Genomic DNA, 21,228 nt, shown 5'->3' on the forward strand with positions numbered 1-21,228 from the left:
TCATACAATTTCTCAATGTATACCCGAATTCGTATACATATACAATAATATTTCTCTACGTATTTCATAAAATTAACTACTAATTAAATTTTCTTCCACAAAAATATTAAAATTTAAATTTAAATAATCAAAAACAAAAATCTTAAACATGAAATTAAATAACTAAAAACAAATATCTGGGGAACCAGACAACAGCATTATCACCAAAAATCAAGTCTGAAAGTACTAACTGCAATCTGGGGTAATGGAAAACTCTCGAGTAAACTAATGACAACATCGACATTGGCATGTTCCATTAATTCTTAGGGTATCATTTTTTAGTAACAGACAATACTAATATCATTAAGATACTAACAGACAACCATAGCAACACATCAACTCCAAAAAACTGTCTAAAGCAGTCAATAAACTAGTATCATTTTCAGTAACAGACAACACTAATTAAAGCATCAAATCTTGTTTGCATAACAATTATTAAGAATGAACCTAGTTTAACAAAATCCTATACCAAAATTTCAGTTGGGGAATAACAATGGCATGGGGCTTGGGGCGACACAGAGGCAGCCGGCAAAGAGTGGCTGTGGCTAGGCGGCTGGGGAGAAAAGAAAGATGAACCGATGAAGGAGCCGAGCGTGGCGTGGTAGGCCGGCAGGTAGGGAAGAACAAGGGCGTGGAGCTTGGGGTGACACCCACGCAGCCGGCATACTGTGGCTGTGGCTGGGCTTTTGGAGAGAAAAGAAAGATGAACTGATGAAGGACTCGAGCTTGTCGTGGTAGGTCGGCAGCTGACGAGCGTGGCGTGATTGGCCGGCAGTTAGGGAAGAACAACTGCGTCGGGCTTGGGGAGACACCCACGCAGCCGGCAAGGCGTCGCTGTGGTTGCCCGGTTGGAGAGAAAAGGTAGATGAACTGATGAAGGACTCGAGCTTGGTGTGGTAGGCTGGCAGCTGGGGTCGGGGAAGAACACCAGATGAAGGACTCGACTAAAGGAGGCAAGGAGCGGCTACCGATTAGAAGATAAGAAAGAAAGGAAAAAGAAGGGTTGGGGGGTGGGTAGGGTTTTTATTTTGTATTCATTTTTTAATTTTTTTAACATCAATTACTATTACATAAACATTTAACATTTGGATTAATGTGCAAAAAACACATTTTGTTTTATAAATTTTATAAGTATTAAAATTATCATTTTCATAATATTAATATAAAATAAAAAATAAATATATATTAAAAGTATTATAGTGTATATACAAAATAGTAATTATATTTTTTTAAATAAATCAAATTTTTATAAAACATAGTTATCAAAAGACCTTACATTTAATTAATAATCATAAATTTATTGATTATATGAATTTGTCCTTATTTACATGAAATTTAAAAAAATTGCTAAGTAAAAAAACTATTCTAATCTCACAACTTCTTTTTAAATTATTAAGTTTATATATTATAAATTTATATAAACAAAAGTATATATATTATTTAGTAATTACTTTATAATACAATAGTAATTATATTTTTTATAAATAAACATAATATATAATATAAAGTGTATGTGTTAAAAGACATTACAAGTTTTATATTATAAAGTATATATATTAAAAGTATTATAGTGTATATACGGAAGTTGTAATTATATTCTTTTTAAATTAACCCAATGTATATAAAGTATAGATATTAAAAGATATTACAATTTAATTAATAATTATAATTTTATTAATTATATGAATTTGCCCTTAGTTACATGAAATTTAAAAAAAATAGTTCAGTTTCAAAACTATTCTAATCTCACAACTTTTTTTTAGATAATTAACTTCATATATTGTAAATTTATATAAACAAAGGTATATATATTATTTAGTAATTCATTTATATAATAGTAATTATATTCTTTATAAATAAACATAATATATAATAGAAAGTGTATGTGTTAAAAGACATTACAAGTTATAGTAACTATAAAGAGTGTGTGTGTGTGTGTGTATATATATATATATATATATATATATATATGTATGATTTGGATCCTATTACATTAATAATTATAATCATCTAAATGAAATTTACTATAATCTTACATAAATTATATATTAATATATATGTAGACCCTTATTTAATATATCTCATATATATATTTATATATATATTCAGTTATAAAGATATTTCAATTAAAAAATATAACTTGTACTTTAATTTTAATACAATTATTAATCGATTTTTTTCTTAAATCATACTAGTTTATCTATATATATATATATATATATATATATATAAATTAATATATGTTTTCTATAGCTCTCGGTCAGATTTGCATGAATACATAGATATAATAAAATGATATTTTTTAAGCATAAATATTAATAAGTTTATTATAAAACTTCAATCTTAATTTACATATATTAGCTAATTACAATTAAAACGTAAATAAAGTAATATATATTTTTTAATATGATTTTTATATCTTATCATGGTTTTTTATAAAATATAAAATTTTATATAGTTATTTTTTTCAATTTTGGAATAATATAACATTACCCTAATTCGGTATTATTAATTAATATTGTATGATTCATTAAAGTTAAAAAAATTATACAAAATTACTCAAAGGAAAACATATTTAAACAGAGCCCAAAATTTTACTTCAATAACTATGTATTTGCTTTTAATAATATCTAATTCTTTAAAAATAATTAATAAAATTTTTAAAAATTTTAAATTTTATAATTGGAAAAATTATGATTATTTCCAACGGAAAATTCCGTTGGAAAGTTTAAAAAGTCATAAACACTTTGATGCACTAAAATGTTACTTTCCAATGCAAAATTTCGTTGGAAACTGTAAAGATTACACACGTTTTTTTTAAAGTTTAATGTTCCAACGGATTTCCAACGGAATTTTCCGTTGGAAAAGATAAAGATAACATAGGAAAAGTTTAGGGTTTCAACAGAAATTTCTGTTGAAAATCCGTTGGAAATAATACACAGTAACACGTGTGTTCTGAAGATGAAATTTTCAACGGATTTTCAACAGAAAATTTCGTTGAAAACTGTAAAGATTACATACATTTTTTTTTAAAAGTTTAATGTTCCAATGGATTTCCAACGGAATTTTTCGTTGGAAATATTAAACAGTAATATGTGTGTGTTTTACAAGTCAAATTTTCAACAGAAAATTTCGTTGAAAAATTTTCAGTAAAAATTCGTTGAAAATCCGTCGGAACAAGCATTTAAAAATTTTAATTAAATTCCGTTGCAAATCCGTTGCAAACTCGTTGGAAATACAATGATTATTTGTAGTGGTAGTAACCCAACTCATCTGTGGTAGGTGTGGTAGAGCCTTCCTTCCAACCCTTCAACTTTTGAACTTCCCTATTAAATTTTAAGAGAAAAACAGTGACAAATCAATAATTCACTTCTCATGCTCCTTTAGACTAAACTTGATACTTACACTAGAAAATGATAGCTAAGATTAATTATTGCCTTTAAATTGTGTTTGAATTGAAGTTTAGGGCTCGTTTGATAATCGGAAAATAACTTGCTATGAGAAAAATTTTTCTATGTAAAATATTTTACAGGAAAAATTAATATTTTCTTTTGTTGGAATAAATTGTCAAAAACAATTTTCTATTGTTTGGATCATCTTGTGAAAAGTATTTTCCATCATCATTGGTGGAGTTATTTGGGTGTTAAAATGATAAATAAGAGTAGATTACAAAACAATAGTGCCATTTGATTTTCACATTAAAATTAAGAATGAAAATGAAAATAAAAAATCAATAATAATATTTTCCAATGTATTTAACCACATATTATATTACTATAGGTTGTTTGTTGTGTAATTTTGTAAAGGGAACATATTATCTTACTCTATTCATTTTAGTCAAAATATTTACAAGTATTCTAATAAATGCAAATGGACCTCTCATTAATTATAAATGCAGATGACAAAAAAAGAATTAATAAGAATTCTGTACCAACCAGCTTCTTGTCTTTGTTATGGCTGGTGCACGCTGCAAACTAGTATATAAGTATGTGTCTGTGCAAATCTTCGAGCACAAGCAAAAGCAAACCAATAGCTAAGGTTTAGAGATTTGGTATCCAAAAGACACAAAACCATCATGGCTTCTAGTCAGTTTAAATCCGGTGTTCCAGTTTACACACAGTGCAGCTTCAGAATCATGCTGGAAAAAAACAATATGTAACGCTGGATAGCGGGAACGATTGGCATGGGAGCGGCAGTCCCCCGAAAACGATTCAGGATCAAGAGTCCGGTGAATTTAAGCACAATGCAGATTCCACAGGATCAATTGGAGGTGTTGCATATGTTCTCAGTAATGAGATTAAGTAGGTTGTTGCATGGAGCAACAAAGAACAACAACCTAACCAGGTATTCTATTAATTTATATATTGATATTTTCATAATATTTCGTTTTTAATGTTTATCTTAATTAAAAAGTTTCAACTTTTGAATATGTTCCAAATTCAATTGAAAATGAAACATTACGTAGACATGAATGACTGATGCTACAATTTTCTTTGTTTTCATGACATACAATAAAACCAACTCGGACCATGTACAACTTTGGAATATTGAAATCGATCTATTAATTGCAGGTCTATACTCAGATCCTTAAAGGCAGCGACGAAGTTGATTGGCAGCAGATCAAAGACAATCTTGACCAATCTTCGCACCAAAGCAGCGACCTGGGTAAATTAGGATACTCGTCAGAGGCTGTAATTGATAAAAACAACCCTGCTCCATCACTCAAGGCAACATTCAGGCCAGCTGCTTAAGCTGCAGGCTTTGCTTGTGGTAGTGAGGCTGTCAAAAATAAACACTAGTGGCAATATTGTGTGGTCTGCACTACTACTACTAAAATAAATTTGACAGCGCGCAGACTAGGATTTGCTACTAGCTGGTGTCCAATGTCTGCTTACTTTGTGTTTCGTATCGTGTGATCCAATAATGTTCCATGTCTATGGCTATTTCTAATATTCCATCATAATAAAAAATAGTTGATGTCATATCAAATTCCTTAGTTAGACCAATTATACTAATTCCCTCACCTTCGATAATATGTTGAACAAAAGCAAAACAGTTAACAAAGTCAGAATGTGTAGAAAATTTGACTTGAAAACTGTTATGAGAATTAACTGTTATATGCGTCCTTTTTCTTAATTTCGGAGATATCAATGCATAATTTTTTTTTTGTTAAAAAAATAGTGTCGGATGAATAATATTTTTTACTCATGTCTTTTTCATTGATTTTTCTAAAATTTTTCATTTGATTTATATGTCAAGTTTGGAGGTATGCTACAAGTTGACAAAAATTTGGGTTAAAATAATTTAATTAAGATCAATAAAATTTTGTTTGATATGAATAATTCTTCAAACATCTAATTTGATTTGATTTTAAAGTTCAATGATTTGAACCCAAATGACATCGTTTTGAAGAGAAAAAAAAAAGTAATATATCCACGAAAACAGACCAGGAACCATATGACATCGTTAACCCAAATGACTTGAACCAAAGTAAAGTTCCTTCTCGTAATACTTATTTCACTCTTCTTTTCAGATTACCCAGAAACCATATGAGGGTTTCTTTTGCTTTTCACTATTGTATCAATGTGTTATTAAGCAAACTCTAGACTGGTGTCAATAATTATGCAACAGTCTGTGAGCTAGCTTTTCATTTATCCCAAGTACTTGCCAGTTGAATTTTATTGCTGGTAAGATTCGATTACAGTAAAATCACCTTCCCTGTAACTCTCCTTGACAACGTATTCATCCTTAACATGCCAACATGAGGCCCCGTAGTTGTACCAAATTACAGACTGTCAAAGCACCATTTTCATTACAAAGAGAGCTTATGCTATACATAAAGGAGAAATATAACAATCCACTCATTTTTCAGTCTTGAATAATATCATTAATATTTAATATCAAAATTCAAATGAATTTGAAGATTGGTGTGAAACTTTTTATTAACTACTTATTTTTCTACATAAAGATTGATAAATTGGATTGGCCAACTTGATTCCTTCACTTTAACTATAATCATTATTAAAGTATTTAATCCAACAATTTTGACTTTTTGTTGGGTTGTTTGAAGACAATTGCATCTATCTCAGTCAATTAATCAGCTTAACACGTCTTTTAACCCATAATCTAGCCACCATAATCATGTGTAAAATATGTTTTAAATTATATATATGGCACTATCATGTCAATAAGCTGACTCTTGTTTTAGAGCTTTGTAAGTGCTGCAAAGATTTTACACTATTAAAACTTTTTAAAGTACAAATTACAAATTAGAGAAAGACTCCAATCTAAGATCTCTATTCAAATCACAACACCTTTTGACCACGTTAAACCTATTGGTATTATTATTAAATAGTTTACATTAATTTTTCAAAACGAAACGTAGGTTCCATCATTTCAACAAAATTACTGTCGAAGGTGAAGAATAATATGAATTTGCTATTGAAGCAAGGAGAATTACTGGACTTATAAAGCCTAAGAGACGTTTGCAATGCAGAAATTCAAGTTGGAAAACTACTGTTAAAGATTGTGTGAAAGCCCAAACAGAGACAATTCATGGAAACCATGACTTCTTACACCAATTGCAAGAGGTCTTGAGGTCAGCGAAGCCCTGGAAAGAATAGATAGATATGGGCTTATTGTTAGTAGCTGCATGGGCATGTCTTTGGGCTGGACTCTGCTTTTGGTTTTAATTTTGTTTTCCGAATTAATCTTTTCCTGTTGTCATTCTTTTTCTAAGACCAAAGGTTGAGGAGTTTGGTATAGGATTTATGTCAAAGTGACCTAAAATTACAATTATACTTTTTCTTGCTTGTAAGATTTCTCCATTTTATTTTTTTTAATTTCCCAATTTTGTTAGTAATTTAAAGACAACTAATCAATTTCTTTTCTTAATTATATAATTTAATTATCCTCTGTTAATGTCTAAAAATATATGTGCATTCATTAGGGATGAGCAAGGGTCTAATTAGGTCAGCTATGAACCACTCTAGACCAATGGGCTTGGGTCTATTTTATGGTGCTTTTGAAACTTGACCGGTGGTCCATAGTCCAAATTCTTTAGGATCTTATGATGGTCTATGGTTCTAGACGTTAAGCATTCACTTATCTCGGAATGATGGATTGGATTGTAGGATTAAGTTTTGAATTGATTTTAGAATAACGATCAATTTACAAATATATACGAAATAAAATAAATATTTGTAAATTGTAAGACTTCAACTCATAAAAAAGAATGTATTTTTAAACCTTTGAGTTAAAGAGTTAATTAAAATGTTTAAATCAAATACTCATAACAACATAAAATTAAAGAAAACAAGCTACCAATAATGTTAAATAAAACATTAAGACTTTAAAAATAATAGAACATAACAATAAATGAATTATAATGAGAATTGTAACATAGATGTTCGAATTTTCTTATAGTTTTCATGAATTTGTACATTTTTCTATTATAATTTACATTTATGATAATGGAATAGTAGTGTTTTAATTATTATTTCTTAAAAAAGTATCAAAAATATAAAGTTGAGTCAAGATCATACTAAACTATACAGTTGATCCTAAGATTGGTCTTATAAAACATGAGTGGTCCACGATCCCAACTCAGGACTGCCCAATAGAGCCATGCTCACAAAGCATTAATAAAATCATTTTTAAAAATAAAAAATTATATTTAATACAATTTCAACGTATAGCTTTTATAATAAATTGTAATTTGACATCTTATAAATAATAATGACTTAAAAAAAACATTTTTAAGAGATGACAAATTATGACTTAACAATGTATTAAGTATGAATTCTAAAACCAATATGCATGAGCTACTACCAATTTCAAGGAGTAGGTTTGGTTTCAAGTGTCACATTCAACATGCAATAGACTTGAAACATGGATACACATGTATCTTACACAAACCAAATAAGACTAGACAAGCAAATCTCACCAATGTCTTGGACTCTCCCAAGTTCCAACTTTAGTCAAATAAAAGTCCATGTTCCAATGTTTGATATAAAACACATGGGAAGTTGGACCCAAATGACCAAACCAATAAAATCTTTGATTGTGAGGAGTTTCATGTGGAAGGGTATCCTCTTCGAACCTCTAAACCAAAGCAAATCAATTAAAACAATTTGAGTAAAGAATATTCAAGATCATTAACCAATGGAATATAAAAAATATTGAAGAAATCAATAGAATAACATTTTATAACTTTTTTTTTATGAATACAAAAAGAAATTAATGAGCTACTGACAAAGACTTAACAACCACATTTCAAAATTCATTATCAATAGTTCAAAATTATATTTTTTTATAAGGTTCACAATACATTACATTGAATATTTATTGTTGGCATTTAATGTATAAGCCTTAAAAAAAAGTTCACAATGATTTTTTTTAGTATTTATTTGTTTTCATAATCCATTTCCATCAAACATTAAACAATCATTTATTTTGTGATATATATTGAAAAGAATCCATTATTTAAAATAAAAAATTAATAATTATTGAATTCTCAACATCATATTTAGTATACAAAACATAACTTTATATAATATCCAGATAAGATAAAACACATCTCACCTTGATTTAAAAGTTCAAGTAATCTATTAATCTCAAATTTTATTGAAAAAAAAAAAACCCATACATCTTATTAGTCGATAAAATAATTTATTTATTTTTTATTTTTATTGTGAGTGTTTTAATAAAATATAAGACGTGTAGCCCGTTTAACTCAGTCAGTAAAACGCAAGGCTCTTAATCTTGTGGTCGTGAGTTCGAGTCCAATGGTGGGTGTTTATTATAAATTTTAGATACGCACCGAATATCATTAAAAATTTGGACGGAAATAGTACTAAGATGAATGAAGTATATAACGAGATTGGTTCACATTCGATGCATCTTCAAGGATACGAAGCAAGTAGTCATTGGCATGGCACCCAACTTGTAAAAATACGTATCAACGAAATCAAATGAAATGAAATGATGTCAAGTGGAAGTCACCTATCATTGTCTACGTCTGTCAGACGCGCCTGCATTGAAAGGCTTCACACGCCATCCATTGAACTAAGACGCTTTCATACGACTATGCTGTCGTCTCCAAGACAAGCCTTTGCCCCCTTCCCCCAGCATTCTTGGATTTTGGGAGCATCTTTCATATTCTTTCTTTATTTTTTTTATTTTAATTCTTTTTTTTTAATATCTTATCGTATCTCCTTCTTTTCTTGGGTGCATGTGGGTGAGAATGAGATGGTTTTATTATTTTTTTGGATAGATAAGATGGTTTTGTTTGAGCAAGTAAAATATTGCTGCTTGTGGCTTTTGGGATTGAATTAATTATTCAAAATATAAGTCATAGTGTTTTTTTATTTTATTAAGTTTAATGTGTAATTACTTCATATTCTTTGTCAAAGTAATGGATTTAATTCATATATAATAATTTTAAAAAAAATAAATCTATATATATTTAAAATTAACAATATTTATCAAATCATTAACGTTGTTAAAATTTTTTCGTTATTTATATTGATATGATATTTGATTATATTGATGTGATATTGAATTTGATCACGTAACATTCAAGAATGATGCAACGAATATATTGATGTGTTGTTAGCTGTTTAAATCTAATTTGCAATCTTTATAATCAACTATGGTTTATGGTGAATTATCCCCCGTTCAGATTTGACTTTGACAATTTTAAAAGATCTTTTAAAGTATGTCAAGTTAGTATCTTACAAGTGTATAACAAATCCAATCATTTGATAAATTTCTTTTGAGTATGACTTTTTAATATCTTATTGGTACATCATTTTTCACAAATCCTCTTAAAGATAGTTTTTCAATTTTATTAAACGATATTATGATAATTTTATTCTCATACATTATTTTAACATACATGGGTTATTTCTTTCTAAAATAATAATAAACCAAACAAATTGTTTTGAGAATATGACGATTCTCTCTCTGTCTCCTTCTCTTTCTAAAAAATGGGGTGATTACTTATTTTAAATAGGTTTTAATCAATTGTGTGGCAAATGAGTTTTCAAATTCATTTCCTAAAGTGAGGGGGGAGGGGGAAAAGATAAAGAGAGAGACTAAAGTATGGAATTAATGAAATATTTGAAACATTTTTTACACATGATTATGGTGGCTGTAGGGTTAAAGTCGTGTTAGACTGTTTTATTGACTAGGATATATGCATGGCAGCTATTACTTGGAATTGGCAAACAACTCAACAAATCCAAATTGTTGGATTAAATTCTTTGAATATTGATTTTACCTATTTAAAAGTGAATTGAATCAAGTTGGCCAATCCCAATTTTGCCCCATATGCAATGTTTTGAAGAAAAATGGGAATTTCCACATCTTCATTGTGTTATTTGCCTCGTTGGCAATTCTCATGAAGTTTCGTCCTTGGCTTTGCAAAAGTAAAATAATGGACGGAAATCAATTGTCAAGAACTTTCGTCCTTGCCTTTGCAAAGTAAACAATGGACGGAACACCAATTTCTAATTGTCATAAACGTGGGAAATGAAAATTGTGTGTATTTGTGGAATCACCTCTACTTCCTACTCCCACTCAGTTTTTCCTATATCAAGTAAAATTTTTCTCCAATTTTACTACCAGGCATCATGTGCCTAAAGAAAAAGCCTATGTGGGAATATACTTTCCAACCTTGATTTGAATTCAGATTGAAGATTTTATCAATATAGGAACTGTTTTTGAAAAGAAAGTTTTCATTTCAAATCAATGGTTTTCATGTATAGTTAAAAAATTGAAATGAATGTTTTTGTTATTTTATTAATTTTCTAATATTTTCTTAAAATTTATTAAAAGAATTGTGTCGATCTTGTTCCCTTTATTACGGTGAGGGGTCGAATTTAATATTTATAAATATATATTGTATTCAATTAAACTCTTATATTTTATTTTAAGTAAAATAAACTCTTATTATTAATGGTTAATTAACAATTATTAGTAAAAATATTACACATTATTTTATGTTATTTGAATTGACATGATATGCTAATATGTCATAATAGATTATAACTTGATATGCTGATATAACATGTTGACATGATCACAACATTTCATTTTTCACCTCAACCCTACGTGTATATAAAATTATAAGTAACATTTTAATAAATGACAGTTAATCAATTATTAGTTATGAGAGTTTATTTAATTCAAAATAAAAGATAAAGAGACTTGATTGAAGCCAATCGAGTTTTTTTAAGTAGTTTAGAAACTTGTTAAAACATTATGCTATTTATTTATTTGTTTGTGTCTTAATTTTTTATTTATACTTTTGAATATTTTCTCGTTTTTAAAAAAAAAACTCCAACGGGTTCATGAAAACAGATAACCAAAGACTTTACAGCCAATCATCTCACTTTAAGACAAAAAGAATAAATTAAATTGCACTCATCATAAAATCTTATATTATTATTATATAATAATAATAAAATAAACATTTCCTATTATATTATTTAAAACCTTTTCCAAATTTCTTTTTCATCCCCCACACAAATAACAACCAAAGAGGACAAAAAAACAAAGACGAAGGCACAAACCAACTTGCAAATTTTTCTTTTTTTTAATTTTAATAAAACCCATTAAAACTGCTGAGAACAGTTAATTTATATAAAAAAATTAATTTTATAAATTAAAAAAAATGTGAGCCAAAAAGAGATCAGCTGAATATATATTGGGATCTGTCTCCTTGATTCTGTCTGATACGGAGCACGACCCGATTCCAGATTTCCGGCTCCGAGAATCAACGGCTGAGATTAGTTCACCCATCTGACCTTTATATATATATTACCTCCCTCCTTTCTTTACCCCTAAAACCTCTCACCATTTTAACTTCCGGAGATTTCTCTCAAGCTCTCTAACCCTTTCATCCTTCCATTGATATTCTTCCGAAACCCCATTTCGGTTTCGATCTTATTCTCTTTTGGGCTTGAATATTTGGTTCTCAGAACGCCTTTTGGCGGGAAATGATAAGAGTTTTGAGGGTAGCAAGGTTGGAGGAGAAGAGCGGTCGTGCGATGGTGAAGTGTTTCGGGGCTTTCGGGGTAGGGGGATTGCTACTGCTGGCGGCGTTGGCGGCGTCTATGGTGTTTCTTCCGTTGATGTTGCCGCCGCTACCTCCTCCGCCGCTGATGCTACTGTTCTTTCCGGTCGGGATCATGGCGGCTCTCATGTTCTTGGCGTTTTCCCCGTCGGAGGCGATTGGGAACGTCGTACTTCATGCTGTGTGAGGAAAATGTAAAAAATGTGGTTTCGTAGGAACATGGTCGGCAGTTGGGTGCGGCGGCTGACGGCTGTGCTGAGTCTTAGATGTTGATTTTTGATGACCATATATATATATATATTTGTATAACATATACACCCTTTTTTTTAATTATTTGTTTGAGAAAGAGAAATATAGAAATTATGAACAGCAAAGTACAAATTAATTGTGAATTATTCCTCTTTTCATTTTTGCTTGCTCCTTTATTGTTAAAATAAACATTTTTTTTAAAATTTTTAAATTTTAAATTTATTTATTAACAGAAGGGTAATATTTAATTTATCAATAGTGTATCAAATATAAACTAATAACATTATTAGTTATGGCTCAGGGTTTGTATTAAAACAAAATTAGTTTATTAATTCTATATACTATTAGTGAGTCAAATGTTATCACTTTGTTAATAAATAAATTTAAAAGTTAAAAGATCCCTCAAAGTAAATATTCATAATTTAAAAATATATTTTGAGGTATTTTTAAAATTTTATATTTTGGTATCTCACCTAATTATCGACGAAATTATCCGTTTATTGACGAAATTTGAGTTCAAATTATTGACAAAATCAACCTCATCATCGGCAAAACCAACTTACAGTCGAAATACTCATTTCCATTGACAATTCCGTAGGGCCGGCTTTAGCATAAAGCCACCAAAGCCCCTGTTTTGGGCTTCACAATTTTGTAGGCCTATAATTTTATATAATATGATTAATGATATTAAATATATATAAAAATTAAAATAATTAATAAAATATTTTTTAAATTTAGTATCTATTAAAGATTTATTTTTTTACTTCTTATTAATTTTTAACTATTTATCTCACTTCTTCACTTATGTAAAAATTAAAATAATTAATAAAATTACATATTCTCTCACTTTTTCAATTATGTGTCTAATAAATTTTTATTTTTTATCATTTCTTAATTCTCATAATACTAATAATTTTGAATTATTTTTTCTATTTTCAATGAACGTAATATATTTTTAATGATCTCCAATTAACAGTAATTTTTTTAATTTCAATAAAAAAAACTTCATTTAAACATTTAAATGCTTTAAGCCTTTAAAGGTACTGAATCCCCTATGATTCCGTAAATAAAATGTCTGTAAAACTTACCAACAGACCTCACCCCATACCAACCAATCAAAATATCGATAGATTAGATGATTAACCGATTGAATCTATTGACAAAATACTCCATCAAAGATTTATTAACGAACTGACCTTTATTGCTATAGTATTTTTGACTAAATATTGTGCATTTTCAATTACAGGGGATTTTTTTTACCCTTTACTGGATAAAGGTGTTCAATTTCATAGTATTTACTAAACGATGCTTTATAATTAGATGATTATGCATATATACATACATATATATTATTCACTAATATTACATCAAATATAAACTCCCATTTAATTAGGTAATAAGATATCATACTTTAAAAAGAAAAAACGAAAGACCCAAGAAAAGCTAGAAAGCCGCCAAATATAGAATTTTTTGGAAGCAAAGAGTCAAAGTAAGGGGTTTGGCTTGTAATTGGTGTTCAAAATGGTTCATCCTTCTTCAAAAGGTTATCCCATAATAATTTTGAAAAGGCAATTTGTCCTCATGGGAATATGACTGCATCACAAAAAGAATGAAAATCGAAATGGGACCCTATTTCTCCAGCACCCTCATTAAATTCATTGTATGGGTCGGTTACATATTCATGGACTTGGAAGATTTTCAATTGGATTTTACTTCCAGGTGGCTTATTCTAGGATTGAACTGTCACTATTTATAATGATGTCTCTATTTGATAAGCTAATAGAGGATTAAGATATAACATTCAATTCTTTTTTGTCCTAACTGTGTCCTATAATATTTATATTATTCAATTAAATAGTTAAAAAAATTAATTATAAACTTACGTCTGGATTTTTTCCCTTCATGTAATGCATGAACTCGCAATCTAAATATAACTATCAAATGAAAGTTTTGAGTCACATGCATGTATTTTGTACTAAAAAATTATTTGAGTTCATATTCACGTCATGATCCATATATTTATTGTAAAAATTTTGAATATTAATGAAATTGAAAAAGGAAAAAAAAACATAGAAAATAAATGAGCTAATTATAAGTCAAAAGAAATTTATGTATGAGTTTGACTCAAAAAATAAACAGTCCTATGTTCATCGAATGATAATGTTTGGACCTACTTTGAAGTGGCAATGGGTTGTTTTAGCAGCCTGATGACGACTTGGAAGGTTCAACATGAATTATTTGACATCATCTCTAATGGAATGATTATTAGAAAAGAGAGAAAAAGGAATTTTCACAACTTTGAACTCAATTTTGATTAATTTAGTATGCATTTTTAATTATACTAGATTTGATAAAAAAAATTGGTAACGAAAATTGAAATTTATTGTTCGTTTTGGTGATTGTTGTCACGTAGAAAAAATTAAACATGTTTGTTGATGTGTAGTTTAATCATGTGCTAAAATTGAGTTTTAAATAAACCTATTCAATCAAAGTTTTACTTGTTTATGATATTTTTAAGATGAATAAACCTATACGTCAGTAATTGAGTTTGTTATCTCTACGAGTTTAAGGTTCTTACATGTCTATTTAATAATTATATTAATTTAACAAATTCTTTGATTATAATCTTCACATGTATTCGAGTATTTAGTTCATTGGTTAGTACATAATCTTTTATTTGAAAAGTACGGTTTGAATCTCCTTTCTCCAATTAAAAAAAAAAACCCTAATGAATATAAGATAATCATGTTAATTTAACAATTCCTTTAATTATGATCCAATGAATATGGGATAATCTTCTAACCTTGCTTGTAAAATTCAAAAATTCCACGGTCAATATATTATATATAATATAAAATAATTCACATAATTTTAAAAAATCCCCTAAACTAGTTTAAAAAATTCAAATAAATTATTTTTTTATTTTGTTTATCAATCTCTTAAATTTTTATTTTGGATCAAATAATATTAACTAATGATTGATTAATTATCATTAATCAAAATATTATTTATTATTTTTTATATTCACGTGACGTTGATATGAAAAGTGAAATATCATATTACCATAATGTTATGTCATACCAATATGCCACATTACCATCAACTATTTCAATATTACGTGATATAAAGTGATATGTAATATTTGAATTAACAATAATTAATTAATCATTAATCTTAAAACTCTGTTTAAATTAAAAAAAAGTTTGATTAAGGACAATTAAAAATAAATATTTATTTAAAATTTTTAAATAATTTAAAATTCTTTTAAATATTATGTCAACAAATTTTTAAGATTTTAACCTTTCAGAAAACTCCAATGGATTTGCTTGTTTTTAAGCATTTGTCTCTTTAACTCCATAAATCGTTTTAGGATCCAACCAAATGAAAACTTCAATCTCGAATATTCCCCTACCAACAACTTGTGTGCTATCAATTTAGATCTATTTCTGCAAGTTGTGCTGCCACACCAGATCTTGGCTGATGCAATCTCTGCTGATATCTTGAAATTATGGATTCATCTTCTTTTTAAAATCATGGCTGATCTTAATATAAGGAACAACTTGCCTTGAAAATTCTGTAGGGGCAGGAAATTCCATTGTAACATTGATTTGGTAGCATAAAAACAGTGTAAATTATGACACTAGCAATATTCTTCAACCAGACACAGTCCAGGGTGACAAAAGAGTTTTAAGGCTGTAAGCAACTGGGAATTTGGAACTACTTGAAAAGATTTGAATGTCTTTGGATCAGATAGCACATATCTGAGGAGACAAAGCATATGTCATTGAGCCAAGATTTCCAAGAATCAAAACAAGAGTGACCTACTATTAGTACTAGTACTACTATAGTATAATCAATTCCATTAGAGCTATTGTCCAAAAGCTTATGAAATCTTTGGAAAAAGAATAAGTCTTTGCCCTGCCATCTATACACCAAAAAATGGTTTTACTCCATTCAAAAGGTTTGGTACAACATAATACAACTTTGGAACTACATTATGCATCAAATCGGCACCGAGAAGATATGTATTAACACTTGGAAGCAAAATCCAGTACCTTAGCAGTAAATAATCACTCTTGTTCTTCTTCACATCTCATTATCTAGGATATCCCGCATCATTTGTATAGGAATGAGGCCCTCAGTTCGGATTGCCTCTTTGTTTGGATCAGGGCTGATGAAGAACAGAGTAGGCAGCCCTCTAACCTGGTACACAAGAATGTCAAGTTCTAGTCAGTTCATACTATACTAAACTGACAGGAAGATTTCCAGTCAATTTGACCTAAAATGGTAATCAGCCCCTTTAGTTGGGCGAATGGTTGCTGCCATATCAGAATAGGTAGACAAGGAAGGGAAAAGGATAACTTAAAAAATAACTATTACTTGCAAATTACCTGCATATCATGTGCAAATTCATACTCATCATCAGTATCAACTTTGACAATAATTGCATTTTTCTCATACTCAACTGCTAGCTGTAAAAAAAATAGTTATACATTGAGAGGTTATCCTTCAACTCCAAACTGGATCAAACAAATCAAGCTGGTGCTACATGTTCACCATAACCAACTAGTCCAAACCATTTCACCATTAGTTAATGAGTATGCATTTCAGTGAATTAAATGCATTAATGCAATACAGAATCTAGGTGACCCCAAACTTTTTATAACTAAAGCCACCAAATATAAAAAGCAAACCCCAGTCTGATACAACCAAATGCCTGCATCTAATTTGAGAGGATACGGATCAAAGAGCTACTTAAGCTTTGCATTGCTTTGCATGGTGATCATAACATATTTAAGGACAGTGTTTTTGTCACTTCTCGGAATGAGGCATCACAAAGTATTTAGAATATATAGACCTATTTTTCATAACTATAATGTACATGAGAACTATCAGCAAACATTTTACTTGTGCATTAAATGCAAATTTAGAATATATAGAATCTATCTTTCATGATGGAGATGAAACTGAGAATTTTGAGCAAGCATTTTACTTGTGCATCAAATGCAAAATGTCAGCATCAATGACATTTCCAGGATCTACTTTCCCCAAAAACTAAGTTAATACTATGTTCAGAAATGATAGATTCTGAAAATGGTTGGGGACAACTCACGATAACATCATGTTTTTTGCAGAAAATTCTGCAGTACAAAATGTCAGAAGCTCTCTTCTCCTTTAATTCTACTATAGAAGGCTACTCTCTGGGAGAGAAATCAGTGTCCCATACCTTAATGGAACTCTGGAGAGAAATGGGTGTCCTGTACCATACTCATCTTATATCACAAAATTTCTCCAATTACAACGGGCGCACATGTATATTTAAATCTCTTTAGATATGGAGTTGTTTCCCACTGCCCATCATTTTTCCTCTTTAGTTTTCAGCTATAGTCTAGTGCATTGGCATGTTTCTAGTCCTTTTAAGGTCCACCAAACTGAAAACTACAAAGCAGTCCGAAATATTCCTTATCAACAACTTAGACTAAGAATTTAATCTATTTCTGCAAGTTCTGCAGCCAGACCAGATCTTGGCTGATACAATCTCAGCTAAAATCTTGAAATCATGGGTTCATCTCCTACTAGCTTGTTGAAGTCGGATTTAACTCTTATTTTCACTCTTATTCTTACGATCCTACATCCAATGCTAGTTCCTACTAAGATCAAGAAGTTCAATCTTTGTAACTATAAGCATTAGCACAATTGCAGTTGGGTTCTTTTCGTGCTTTTTATTGCAAACATTGTAAAATCAGGATCAAGAATTCAGTCTATTTAACCATAAGCATTGGTACAATTGAAGATAAGATAAGACACAAACCACAACGGTACTTTATTCTTCAGAACAGAAAAAACCACTCTTATCCACTGATTCTATCTATTTGAGCTAAAGGCAAACTTAACATAAGTTCAAGCCTAGTGAGAATATTCTCTTCGAATGATTCCAGAGGCCTAGGATTTAACTGTGTATTCATGATTGGTGATGAAAGGCTACCTCCATTACATATCCTAAGCTTGAGGAGAAATGAAAACAAATTTAAACTCAAACATACAACTTTTACTTTTTGTTCTGCATTGTTACAGACTGCAAAATAACTTGAAACTGAAAAGATTCTCGCCTCAAACAACTGGGACAGAAGTTTTAACTAGTAGCCATCCTATCATATTCATAATAATCCACAGTTACCAAATGCAAATAATCAAAGAGGAAACTGACTAAATAAGCTTACCATTTCAAGTTCTTGAGCCATCAAAATGCAGGGCCCACACCATGTTGCATAGAAATCAATAATTATGGGTACACTTCTCTCCCCCCTTACTAGCTCCTCTACTTCCTGAGCAGACATCTTCTTCTGCCCACCCAAAATAACAAATGAACTCATCAAATTTCAAATATCCAGAAAGCACCATCACATATGAACCAGAAAAAAGAAAGAAAAGCATCCCATTCCAAGTAAAAACAGCTCATTATTACCCCACTAATAAACAAATCTAAAGAATCAGTATAACTTTAGTAAAACTCTTCAAATTCCCTTCTTTTCTCAATCTTCTCAGCAACCAAATAGAGCAATTAGCTAAACAAACCACCCTAAAAAGCCCAAATAGTCACAAATTTAATATAAATGTACATTTTCCCCTGTTTGAATGAGGAAGAAAATTAACGGGAACAAAAACACAAAAGAAAACTGAATGATACAAAAACTAAAACTATCTTGAATTCCAAGTCAACAACCTTCAATTTCACTTCCTTAATCTTTCCAATTATGAATAATCTAAAAAAGATTAAAAATTCACAAGATTTCTCTTTCCTTTTTCCAAATTTCGCAGCAACCCAATAGAGCAAATGGCAAAAGAAAACAAACCCAGAAAGCCAAAAAAACAGAGAGAGAAAGAATGAAGAAACGTTTTACCACAAGATAATCTTCTCTGACATATTTGCCAAGTGTGGGTTTGCAAAGCAGCTTTCTTGGTTGTGTTGAAAGTGAGAAAGGTCTAACGTTTGTGGTAGAGAAAAAGAGTGAGTTTTGCAAATGGGTTTTCGATGAAAAGTAAGAGAGAGGTGGAAGTGAAGGAATTGTGTGAGAAAGAGTGTGGGTTTGGAAGAGAGCCATCTCTGGTAGGAGGAGAGGCTTAAGGTCTTGCAGTTGGAGGTTTAGTAGAGAGGGAAGTAATGAAATGAAAATTCTTTGTGGATATTATAGTGGGTGTGTTTGGCTGCTTGAATATTCATATTCATTGCTTCGGAATTAGGATTTCTCTGTGATGGAATAGAGAAATCTAGATCGAGTTACATGTAGTGTGGATTATATATTATTTATACTACGAATATAGTATAAAATTCTGAATAAATCATTACACTGAAAATTAATTTTTGACAAAAGAAAAATAAACGAATTTCTTCTGTTTATCCTACTCAGATTGTATGTATAACATTGTGTATAACTAGCCTTGGGCAAACTTGTAAAGATATATCTGGCTGGAACTAGAATCAATGGATCAACAAGTATCAAGCAAATATATATGTAGAAGGGGTCGGTACCACATTTGAAATGATCAATTGGAGATTTACTATGATAATTATTCTTCTCATGCAGGATTCTTAATTTCTTTGACTAGTGCAAATTCTTTGAAAAGCAGTAGCTGTTTCCTTGTCACAATAAATTCAAGAAATTGAATTGTTAAGCTTCAAAGCTCAGTCCATATATATTATCTTAGTTCTCACTTCTTCCCACACCTCAGACTCTCGGTTAATCCTCCTCTTTTCTCTCTCCGTTTGTCTTCCTTGATTTGAACATTTTCCGAACTCCTAGTTTAGCATCATGGCTGTTGTCACTTATGAAATGGAGGTTGCTACCTCAATTCCCCCCAGCCAAGATGTTCAAGGCCTTTGTTCTTGATGCTGACAACCTTATCCCCAAGGTTGTGCCACAGGCAATCAAGAGCTCTGAGCTCCTTGAAGGAGATGGAGGGCCTGGAAGTATCAAGAAGATTACTTTTGGTGAAGGTTAGTTTGCATCGTAACTACTGCAGTTTTCATTTCTTGCCACTACTTCAAAGTAATAAATGCTCTATTGATTTTCTTGGCAACAAATGTTGGCAGCCAACTCAAGTGTGTGAAGCACAAGGTTGAAGGAATAGACAAAGAGGTTTTTCATACAGTTATAGTGTGATGGAAGGTGATGCTTTGATGAATACACTTGAGAAGATCAATTACGAGTTTACGACACCAGGTTTGTTGCAGGCCCAGATGGAGGATCAGTTTGCAAGAGCACCAGCAAGTATTATACCATTGGTGACAATGAGATCAAGGAAGAGCAAATTAAGACTGGCAAAGAAAGGGCCTTCGGAATGTACAAGGCTGTTGAAGCTTACCTCTTGGCAAATCCTGATGCCTACAACTAGGTTGCCTTTCAGCTCCTGCTTGCTGCTCTTCATGTCATCAGTTTTTAATGTTGTGATTTGATATTTCTTTGATTGGCTAAATAAGAGTGATCATCTGCATTCATTATAATTGAAGAGTTTGAATTGTATTATCTTTGATATATTAAATGATAATCAAAGGTTACTTGCAGAAAGTTTGCGTTAATCCGCAATTTGCAAAATTTGTTTTTCTTCATAAATCTTTTGAGTTGAATTAGGAGTGATGGAATCCAAACCCCACCTCTTTCCAATACATTAACTTAAAAGTCTGACAAAGATTGATTTAGTTTTCTAAAATTTTCATATAACTTGATACGGGCAATGAGACTAAATCCTCCACTTTCTATGACAGAATGATCACTTCGCACAAGTTGGCAAAGACTTGGTAAATTACCTTTCCCTCATTTTTTCCGATCAAATCTCCCAAACTCAAATCCTGATTCTATCCC

The 21,228-nt window shown here is 30.2% G+C and overlaps 1 protein-coding gene, 1 long non-coding RNA gene and 1 pseudogene across 2 annotated transcripts; 2 read left to right on the forward strand and 1 right to left on the reverse strand.

Moving 5' to 3' along the window:
• The first annotated feature begins 4,262 nt into the window (after positions 1 to 4,262).
• On the forward strand, positions 4,263 to 5,028 carry LOC18587165 (uncharacterized). The gene is made up of 2 exons (XR_016023181.1): positions 4,263 to 4,383; positions 4,611 to 5,028. It is a non-coding gene; the product is annotated as an uncharacterized LOC18587165 (long non-coding RNA).
• An 11,265-nt stretch (positions 5,029 to 16,293) lies between these two features.
• Positions 16,294 to 19,542, reverse strand: LOC18587171 (Thioredoxin z). Its single transcript, XM_007010866.3, has 4 exons — positions 19,270 to 19,542; positions 18,589 to 18,711; positions 16,759 to 16,839; positions 16,294 to 16,570 (listed from the first exon to the last, which is right to left on the reverse strand). Exons 1-4 carry the CDS (start codon positions 19,468 to 19,470, stop codon positions 16,454 to 16,456), a joined length of 522 nt encoding a protein of 173 aa, XP_007010928.1. The 5' UTR covers positions 19,471 to 19,542; the 3' UTR covers positions 16,294 to 16,453.
• Positions 19,543 to 19,969: 427 nt separating this feature from the next.
• Positions 19,970 to 20,870, forward strand: LOC18587172 (major allergen Pru ar 1-like; annotated as a pseudogene).
• The last annotated feature ends 358 nt before the right edge of the window (positions 20,871 to 21,228 follow it).

Source organism: Theobroma cacao, chromosome 10 (assembly GCF_053813885.1).
Source record: "Theobroma cacao isolate CCN51 chromosome 10, ASM5381388v1, whole genome shotgun sequence".
NCBI classification, from domain to species: Eukaryota; Viridiplantae; Streptophyta; class Magnoliopsida; order Malvales; family Malvaceae; genus Theobroma; species Theobroma cacao.